At 39.4% G+C, this 10,831-nt stretch overlaps 1 protein-coding gene across 1 annotated transcript; it reads left to right on the top strand.

The window, feature by feature from the left end:
• Positions 1 to 300: 300 nt before the first annotated feature.
• On the top strand, positions 301 to 9,895 carry bsdc1 (BSD domain containing 1). Its single transcript, XM_042501138.2, has 11 exons — positions 301 to 508; positions 1,116 to 1,170; positions 2,207 to 2,323; positions 2,491 to 2,658; positions 2,961 to 3,015; positions 4,175 to 4,290; positions 4,492 to 4,560; positions 5,171 to 5,255; positions 5,783 to 6,274; positions 6,448 to 6,551; positions 8,329 to 9,895. Exons 1-11 carry the CDS (start codon positions 498 to 500, stop codon positions 8,356 to 8,358), a joined length of 1,302 nt encoding a protein of 433 aa, XP_042357072.1. The 5' UTR covers positions 301 to 497; the 3' UTR covers positions 8,359 to 9,895.
• Positions 9,896 to 10,831: the final 936 nt, after the last annotated feature.

Here is a 10,831-nt window from a genome sequence, read left to right as displayed (position 1 = left end):
AATACCATTAGAGGCAATGAGAGGAAGCAGAGGAACATTATTATTTTTTTCACATATCTGTCTTGTATACTGGTGTCAGGATATATTAAATTTCACCAAATATAATACTAAATTTAACAACTGCAGTTACATGCAAAGATTACCTCTTGTTTCTAACAACACATCAAAGGACCACAGAACGACTGAGATGTTTTTCATTCTTTTATAAAGTCCATGTAGCCCGCAGTGCTTCCTAGACTTACGTTTCCTTTGCCACAGTCTTTAGCGTTGCTGTCAAAATTGGTCCTCTGCGGCCACCATAACTAGCGCAAAACCTTTGAAACATTTCCTTATTACAAACTGTAGATTACGAGAAAATAACTGTCTCTCTGCATGTGTGAATACTGGGATTTTTTTCTCTACAGGAGGGCAGTCAGTTTGCATCATGCGTGCGTTTTTTCAGAGCCATGCAGCCAGGGTTAGAGTTCAGTAAATACTGATGATGTCATCGTCTGAAGATGGCTGAAGGGTGAGAGTGAACTCGCAAATTACTTTTTGTTTTAAAATATTGTACAGGGGAGACCGCCGACATCGTATACATATTGCGTTCCTTAACGTGTTGTGTGTGTGATGGGATTTGGCGTGGTTACTTTGTTTAAACGCTGCACTCTGCAGCTCACGGAATCAGTTCAGGAAGTGCATTTGTTTACCAAAACACAGCCTGGCTAGCGTTAGCATAGCCTGGTTAGCTAGGTGCAACGTCAGAGCCTTTTAAACCACACACTTAGAACAAATAGACTGTGTTTGTCCTTAATTGTACAGCTTGTGTTGATATTCAGCCCTACAAATCGCTCTCGTGGCTCATTTCGATGAATTAGCTGGCGTGGCACTGATAACTGCCGTTAGCTAACTCGGTTAGCTTGCTAGGTTGTGTGTGAGTTAGCTCGAGATATTTTGAGTCAGCAGCTGACACGTCAATAAGTCTGAAGTCTCGCCAGATACAAGCCATTTAGAGCATTTGATAAATGTACCGGGACACCGTTGTACACTTGTATTTGCGTATATTTTCTCCTACTGTATTCTCTTTCTGTTGGTTTTGAAAAGTAGCTAATATGTAGATGTCTGTGTGTTTACAGAGAAGGCTGGTGGGGAGGCTGGCTTCAGCAGAGCTTCCAGGCCGTCAAGGATAAGGTAATACAAACAAAAAAGTCCTCTACATTAACGAAAGTATTACAGCTACAGTTACTTCTTTATTTTTTAATAGCTGCTCAACATTTACAGTGTTTGGAGTGATGTTGCTTTGAGGAATATTTCATTAACTACATCCACTACTCTCCTCTTATTGTTTCGATTTCATTAAGTGTTTCTGTAGATTCATCAAACTGTTAGATTGTAGTGAACAACATACAATATCTACATGGTTGACATGAAAGCTCAGAGTCAAAAGACACAAACACCTAGGCACTATCATTAAAGTGAGTAAAATGCAGATAAAGTAGCAGATGTCCACACAAAGACAAAGACTGTTTTCCCAAATAGTGTGAACTCCTCAGGTATGATTTGAGAACCTTTACCTCTGTCAGTGAAAACTGGTTGCACAACATTGTTAAGATAAAAAGCGAGATGTAATTGTCTCAGGGAATCCTAGCTGTCTATTTTCATGAGCTGATGATCCAGCAAGTTAAAGGTATTCGATTCTCAGAACGTTGAAATTTGAGCTTCGATATTCCAGGAAGAAACCTCAGAGCAAGTAGAAGCTGAAGCTGATTTATTCACAGTACCAGTTGGTTGCTCAGAAAACATTACAGTTGTTGTCATACTGTACAAAAGCATAGAGAAATAATAAGTGTGCAAGGAAAAAAAATGCATTATGCTGAAATATATAACACAATATACACATATTAATATAAAAATATAAGACAAAGATATGTTGTATAAGGAAATATAAGAAATGTGTACAAATATGTGCATCATACTACTAGTTTGCAAAATTATATTGCAAGAGTAGAATAGTAAGAATTAAACATCAGTTCTGGTCTGTCTTTTGGACTGTGGATTTACTTTGTCATTGACCCTCACTACAGTCGTATTGTGACTCAAAGCCCAGAAGTAAATCAGATCTCATTAATAACATTTTTTGGCATTAACTCTGAACTGAACTTCCTAATTGGGATGATAAAGTCAAATCTGAATGTGCATGTTTATTATTTGACTCTCTTCTTTGCAGTCATCTGAGGCCTTAGAATTCATAAAGCGAGACCTGACAGAGTTCTCCACTGTGGTGCAACATGACACAACCTGCTCAATTGTGGCCACAGCCACTGCTGTCAGAAACAAGCTTGCGGTAAGTTGCAGCCTTCACTGAAGTCATTGCTTTTTTTCTTTCAAAATATCTCCTGACAGTCTGGTCATATGCAGGTAGAATGTTTTAGTAAAACCACATCATACACATAAATGGGGTATTGGCTGCCTTATACCAAATCTAAACCCATCTATTAATGTGCTGTCCAGGTGGAAGGTTCCTCTGAGACCACAGAAAAGGTGAAGAAGAGCCTGTCTAGTTTCTTAGGTGTGATAACAGACACGCTTGCTCCACCTCCTGATAAAACCATCGACTGTGATGTAATCACATTGGTGGCGACGCCAGCAGGAACCACAGAGGTGTACGACAGTTCTAAGGTAGGCCTACAGTGCATGCACTTTTAGCTGAACGATGGATGTGAAGTAAGCTGTTAATACGACAGGAGTTTCTAAATTATAGAACAGCAGCGCTAAGCATGATTTTGCTCAGGGGTTCTTGTAAATAAACAAGCGGCAAATATACATTTCTGGTTAATCTCCTTGAAAATATTGAACAAAGTGTCTATTCAGCACAGATGTAGTTTCCTAATGTTTTGTCATGAGAGGCTCTAGGACTGTGAAAGTGAACACATGATTTGCTTGTGTGAACAACCACAGCTAAGCATTTGTTTGTCCTGCAGGCACGTCTCTACAGTTTGCAAGCTGACCCTGCGACATACTGCAATGAGCCTGATGGTAAGACAGTAGTGAATAAGTGCAAGGCCTCCACCAGAATGTTTGACTGGTATTATGTGCATTGTGTCCGAAATAGGGCTGTACTGAATGTATTTTTTTTAACATTTAAAGCTGCTATTGATATTAGTGAATTAATAAATGTCATATTTCATGGTGTTATGACCCTAAAAAAATCTCAAACAAAATCATCAAATTGACTAGAGTGATTTACTGGATTAAATGAGTAAGCCTTCTTTTAATAAACTTTACTTGATGAGTACATGTAATTTATGGTGTTGTTAGATTGCTGTAGGACCGCCCTGTTAATAAAGGTGTTTGCTTAAGCAAACCGTTTTTTTTAACCGCAGTGAAAATGTTTCTGAAAGGTTAATGCCAACAACTATTGGCTGAAACAGAAGATTTAATAGATAAAAAAATGTGGATTTTGGAGATTATTACATCTATATTTTTAAATAAATTTTGACTTTTGGACTTTAAACAACGTTCTGGAGTTATTGGAAATGTTTGGATCGCACAAGTGGGAAACAATCGTACGCAGCTATCACTGGAATTTATCTCTCAATTAGTATGATACAGATAATACTGTAGCCTAATTTACCTGCAGCTGTATAGACATACCAGGTTAAACAGAATGAATGCAAAAAGTCTGCACAGCATTCAAATGTTGATTTAGAATTTGAATGTCAGCATCATAAATTAAGCTTCAAACTATTCAGTACAGCTTTAGGTTAAAGAAAGATATTCTTCAATTTGACACATTTCTTAATGTGCATAGTAGTTGTTTATAATGTATATACTATCCTTGTTACTAAGAGTACTTACTATCTATACTGCACATCTGTTTTTGTACTTTGTTTTGCTGCTGTGACACATACATGTTCTGTGTCTGATTGTAACTGTTAAATTATCTGCTTTTTAAAGCTGTCTTTCCAACTCTAAATCATTTTTCAACATTCTTGAAATGTTGCCAGGATTTGAATGTAAATATTTGTCAGTTCTGATTTATTAGTTTGCTGGATTTGTGTGGTGAACTACTTTTAAGCTAAAATGTAATAATTGTAAAATGGCTGGGATAATGCATGCTTTTATGATATTTGCAGATATCCCCCTTTTTGGTATCTTTCAAGTGTATTTTAATGAGGAGTTGTTTTTTTTCCAGGTCCCCCAGAGCAGTTTGACAACTGGCTGTCCAGCTTCAGTTTGGAAGACAAAAAAGGAGAAATCTCAGAGCTTTTGGTCAACAGTCCCTCTATACGAGCCCTTTACACCAAAATGGTATGTACTGATGCTTTTGTCAGCATTAATGTTAACAGAGCACAGCCTCCAGTTTTGTTTTGAACTCATACATTACATTCATATGACAGAAGCTTTTATCCAAAGTGACCTACAATCATTATTTTCAAAAAGAACAAGATGCCATCAGGAATTGAAAGTGCAGTAAACAAGATAGGAGTACTTTTGTTTTCTAATTCCCAGGTGCCAGCAGCTGTAGCTCATTCAGAATTCTGGCAGAGGTATTTCTACAGAGTCTTCCAGTTGGATCAGGTAATCAAGCTATTTTATATAGTGTATTTTAAACTGCAGAGTACCCTGAAGATGTGCTTTCCATCATTTTAATTCATTGTCTGTGGTGCCACCTGCTGGCTGAAATATGCTCAAGGTCCATCTGGTCACAGTGTCTCTGGAAAACACTGGTTATATGTGATATAATCTTAGAGGACTTTAAACCATGCTTAACTTTAAGTTATAAAGAGACAGTGTGAACAGATGTGTTTGACAACAATTTTACAGACAGCTCATCTTTTTCAAAATATGTAATATCAGAAAAACAGTAAGCTGATGCAGTCCAGTACAGCAGTCCTTAAATCAGTGCTATCTCCAAAGCTGACAATCATATTCTGCTTTTCTGACATGTTCGAGAATTGATGATTCAACTCGAAGGTTACTTAGGAGGCTGTCTGTGGTTGTGTTGCATTAAACTAAACTGTATCTTCCTATAGCCAACAACGTAAAGATGGTACAAAACTGTAGCTGCCTTTACACATTTAAAGCAAGAAACACAGATGGAACATTAATCCATTACATAATGTAGGAAGCAAATAAATCCGAGAAGGTCTTGCAAAGATAAGAAATTCACTGTGATTGTGTCCTCTAGGAGGAGGCGAGGAGAGTGGCATTGAAGCAGAGGGCAGAACAGACTACGCACACAGAGACCCTGGGCTGGGAGGAAGAAGAGGAGGGTATGCTGTCTTCAGTTTTACATTGATAAACCATAAAACCTGTCTGGAGAGCCTTCAGAGGTTTGTTACAAAATAGCCGGCCACAGAGCTCCGTGGCTGGCCGTGGTATCACTACAAGACAAAAAGACACAAAAGCACTTACAACGTTTGCGCACACACAAGCAGACAGACAAAAGATTAGCTCTTTGTGTGATTAGAACAGAGCAGAGGAGCAGAATAGCTTTTAAATCCACTACGTCACGTGTTCGGCTTTGTTGAAATTTTTTTGTTGTTAAGAAGAAGGATAGTTCCCAATTAAAGGTACTGTTGGATACCAGTACGGGAATTCCTGGTACTGGAACCAGTACCTCAAGTAACCTTTAGAGCAATATCTGAAGTGTCGCTTGATACAAGATTGCCTTGCTCTGAGAGAACCAGGCAGGCTTGCAATTCCTTGTGAAGCGATTTTAGTTTATTAACCCTTCCCTTCATCTTAAAATCCTGTCACTTACACTGCTATTCTCTGATGTTCATGCTGTTCCTGTCAGATGACTTCCTTGGCGCCACGTCATCATCTCAACTCAACTTTACAAGCCCGTTGGACAGCAGCTCAACTCAACTGCCCACAACCTCGACAGCTGGCACAGGAACGACTCTGCTGAGCCCCGTCCTGTCTCCCAGTGAGGAGCGCGACAACACGCTCTCAGTAAGCAGCGACAGCGTCAGCCTGCCGACACAGGTGGAAGTGCGGCCAGAGCCCGTTGCCACGGAGCTGGCCAAGAAACTGACAGAAGCTAGCTTGGAAGATGTTTCGGACAAGACACGAGAAGAGCAGAGGCCTGGAAAGAGTGATTTACCTCACGAGACTGAAGTGGAAGCGGTAACCCAGCCTGAGGTCACTGTTGATGCGGCGACAGCGCGGGCTCCTGCCCCCACCTCGAAGCAAGAAACAGCAAAGGAGGAGGGGCCGCAGGACCTGAGAGTGTTTGAACTGAACTCCGACAGCGGGAAGTCTACGCCCTCTAACAATGGCAAGAAAGGTACTGTGACCTGAGGATATTTTTCAGTTGGCAGTGAGATTCTTAAAGTTCCAGTATAAATCTAAACAGGATTAAGTTCAGTGATGTGGTGATGAGTTTTCCACGAAATAGGCTTAGAAGAAGCAGCAGAGTCAAGGTCACAGAAAGTTCCAACTTTGTCTCTCTATCTCAAGGGTCCAGCACCGATGTGAGTGAGGACTGGGAGAAAGACTTCGACCTGGACATGACTGAAGAGGAAGTCCAAATGGCACTCTCTAAAATAGAAGCTTCTGGAGAGGTCAGTGTGGTGACATTTAGCAGAATGTTAACTTATATTTAGGGCTGGAGAAAAGCAAATGAGATATTTATCAGAAACCTCAATATAGATAAGGGTTTATGTTAGCCGGCATATACCGGCTTTTTGCTGGTATCAGATGGAGTTGTCCAGCAGATGAAAATATTAATGGCCAAAATGTCCGGTAGTAATTATTTTAAAAAAATATATAGAAATTCATTAACAGACAAATATCCTATTAACTTTTAGACATGTTTCAAGAAGGCTTAGATATAAACTCATATTATGCAGACCTGATTTTACTACTCCAATTTCGTAAGGATCTATTTCGGCGATTACAAACTTTAATTTTCTTTTAAATGCCTGTGTGTCCCTTTGTCTTATTCTGTGTCCCCTCTCTAAATTTGGAGGTGAATGCAGCACATGTTGAATTCTCCCTGACCAGGCTGATAGATTAGAGGAGCAGCTGCTGTGTGTGAAAGCAAACTTAAACGGTTAAGTTTCATTCTCAATGCGCCTGACGTTCGGCTGCTCCGTCTGTGCCCAGAGTGTGCTCTGTGCTCCGAGAGTGGGGTGCAGTAAATGACCAAACAGTGTATACTCCAATAGCGCACCCTAGAAAATCTACATGAGGCAGCAGATATTTTCATTGTGGTGGGCTGCCACAAATAAACGAAGGCATGGGAAACCCTGTATTTATCTACCAAAGCCGAACAGAGAGCGCCTCTGCCTCTTCAATTTGTGCGCCACATCAATGGCAGTCACCATCCTCCGTAACGTGTGCGATGTAGTCAGGTGACGGCATCACGAATCACGTTTTCCAGGAAGACCTTCAACACACCACGAGTCTTCCCGTAGATTGGACCGGAGATACATTTTACTTCAACCCTGATGAGCCAGAAGGTGAATAGCGGGCTTGGTGATTTTCGGTGGTGGTAGACGCACCAAATCCTTTTCCCTCCTTTGCCTCTGCCACTAAACCTCTTATCAGTCACTCTGTTCAATAGACAGCTTCTTCCTTTAGTTTATTTTCAAGGTATTGAATTTGAAGTGTTTTACTGCAGTGCTTCCCAATTGGAGGGTCGCGGTCCAAAAGTGTGTCACAGGTCCATTCTGAATGGACCACAAGTGACTCATAAATGTGTCAAATTTGTGAAAAATGCTCTATTTTAAATTACATAGATTTTCTGGCACAAAGCCTTTATTTTGAAGTCTTGCTTCTTTTCATTCTTGTTTTGTGCCTTTGTCTTCGAAGCCATTGTGTTGTTTACATGTTGTGAAACAATTTTGAATATGTAGTAATTTATGTGTGGGCCTTGAACTAATGACTAAAGAGAAATCTGGATCCCGTGACTGGACTGGTTGGGAATCGCTGTTTTATTGTGTCTTGAAGTTATTCTATGTGGCCGGAATTTTGGAATATTATCAGCCATATTGGCCCTGAAAAAAAAAAGTCTAGCGTTAACCCAGATATAGATATTACAGCAGTATTGTATGGTTGATTATTGTTGCTTTCTGAAAATATTTGCACGATCAGGTGTTTGATACATTATCATCAGTACTGTGGATGTAATGACTAAGTGGATAAATAATAGAAAAGCTAGAACAGTCTTGTCACTTTGCTCTGATGCAGCCAGTTGAGATAATACTTACAATATCTAGGCTTATATCAAAATATTGACATTGATGATGATGTTGATATATTGCCCAGCCCTCATTAGAATATTAAAAAATGAAAAACATTTCACTAACCACCTTTTCTTTTTTTTTCATGCACCAGTTGGACGAAGACTGGGAGAACTGGGACTGAGAGCCACTTCAACACGAACTCTGTCCCGCCATTAAAGCTAGTTCTCGGCAGACGAACCATGCTTAATGTGTTTTAACTCTTTGTCCACACTGTCACCATGTCATGATTGTCAGTAGGGGATTTTCCAACGGGTTTGGACCATATTGGTAAACTCGTTGAAAAAGAGCAACGGGAAGACCAAGGCAATAAGAATCACACTGCTCCGTCAGCTGTCAGGTTAGCGCAGATAGACCGCTAGCGAGGGTAATGACTCAGGTCTTGGCTATTTCTTGGAGTAACTTCTGACTTAGAGAGCATACGACACCAGTCGCTACCTTTTAAATTCACTAGGACACGCAGTGACAAGAATGTGAATGGTATCACTGCAGCAGGGGAGGAGCAGTTTCCCCCTTTTTCTTTTTGCCATTAAATACATCACGTATGTCGTGAGTGCGTTGCAAGTCGGGCAATGACTTTAACTGCAGGCTGCAAAATAGCCATAAACTATAATGCTGCTTGTCACATTTCTAAGATGAAATACTTCTGCAAGAGAATGATGATGATCGATAGATTTAATTCTACCTGTGCCCCTTTCTTTCTCATCTTTATTATGCAAGTGAATCTTCAAAATGAAAACAAAAAAAAAAAAAACAAAACAAAATGTTGGCCTTCATTCATGGAGCACTTTTCATTTTGGATTCACTCCCAACTCTAGATATATGGCCTTGTAAAACACACAGTAGTGTGATAATGCTATCCAAATGATTTTGTTACGAGTCTGAAACACAACCAGCTAATGTGTCATTGTTAGTTGTCATATATCATGTGATTGATTTAAACAAATGAGCTCGTTGCAGGCTACATTTAACTCTGTCACTTTTAAATGTTTCACCTCTCCGAGTTCGTCTTTGGGTAGAGGGAATTCATTAGTTATGACTCTTTCAGAAAGAGGTTATGATAGTTCAAACGGGTCCCGGTTTCATGATACAGGATTCTTTGGCTTAAAATCAAGGCTAGCATCTCTCGTGTTTACTTGTATAGGACAATATGTCAAATCAGTCAAGTTTAAAGTTTCTCCACCGGCCCATGTTTGGAACAAAATGGCTCAGCAGGCAGCGTGCCAAGTCGACCACGGAGCAACATGAGTGCGCTCAATGCTTGTCTCAATTTCCTTTTTTTCCATCATCTGTAATGTAACCGAAAAAAATAATCCTAGATATGTAATATTTATACTAAAATAAATGCTTAATTATTGTATAATGTGCTTTGGATTGCATGTCTGTGCAATAACATGCAAAACATTGTGCAGATGGTTACTGTTGAGTTGTTTTTTTTTTTTTTGGTAAAGACATTGGCTGTTCTTCAGGTTTTTGTGTTCGGACAAGGTGTTGCATGTCTATAATTCTCGGCTGTGTATTCCCTTCAGATTCACACTTTGAACTAATCAAAGCTGTTCTACACACATCTGTTTTCAAAGCTGTCAAGTTCCTTTTTTTTCAAGTACTTCACTATATTTTTCAAATGATCATTGTCATTAAAGGATTCATGGCTAATGGGCTTACAGTGTGGCGTATTATGAAAAAATCCATTGTGGACATTTTGCTACTAAAGACAAAAAAACAGGCAGGCTTGTTCAAACCAGACTGGGCTACAAAAAACTCAGTTAGTAGAGCATTGAGGATCTCCAATACAGTCCAAGCAGTGCACAGGAAGTCAGTACTTCGAGCATAACTATTTGTTTATACCACAAACTAATGTTGCTCGGCAACCATGTTCTCCAGATAAAGTGTAGGAATAACATTTCTACTAAACTATACAAAAAAAGAGTCCGAACTCAATAAAAAAATAAACACTCAAATGAACCTCAAAGAAATCCTCAAAGTTAAAAGTGAAGGACCCCTGAAAGGGTACACTAGTGAAACTTAAGGCCAGCAGGCCCTTAGACCATTATGTAATTCACAAAGAAAACAATTAATTCACACTACAGCTCTTTTTGTACCCTGAATGTAAATAAAGTACCCGAGTACAAAGCAAAAAAAGTGCTTGTGCAAAAAGGGGAATGTACAAAACAAAACCTACAATGTGCAAATAAAGTTGAGTGTCCTTTCAAAACACCTTTTAAACATTGTCTCACAGACACAGCAGAGGAGTTTTATTGCGATCTGTCCTGACATATAGACTCATGTAGCGGTCTGTAGGTGGGGACTTTACAACGCAACTGTCAATTCTATGAACTAAATAGTCATTAATAAGAGGAAAACGAAATACCTACTAGTTCTAAGAAGTGGACGTAAATTCATGGTCCTGTATGAACAGTTTGGAAAACAGTGTGGGAGGACACTTGTGGTCTGACTCCAAAACTCTGTCCTTGTGTATGTATATTGAACAGCGTTTACAGTATATAATGAGTATTTTCAAATTCTGAGTATTCTTTTTTACAAAATAAGCAGTGTGGATGACGAGTTGAGTTATGACTGTTGCAATACCTGTTAGT

The sequence above is a fragment of the Plectropomus leopardus genome, chromosome 14 (genome assembly GCF_026936395.1).
Source record: "Plectropomus leopardus strain MGB_pleo_1.0 chromosome 14, ASM2693639v1, whole genome shotgun sequence".
Taxonomy (NCBI): Eukaryota; Metazoa; Chordata; class Actinopteri; order Perciformes; family Serranidae; genus Plectropomus; species Plectropomus leopardus.
This window is presented reverse-complemented; position numbering and strand designations above follow the sequence as displayed.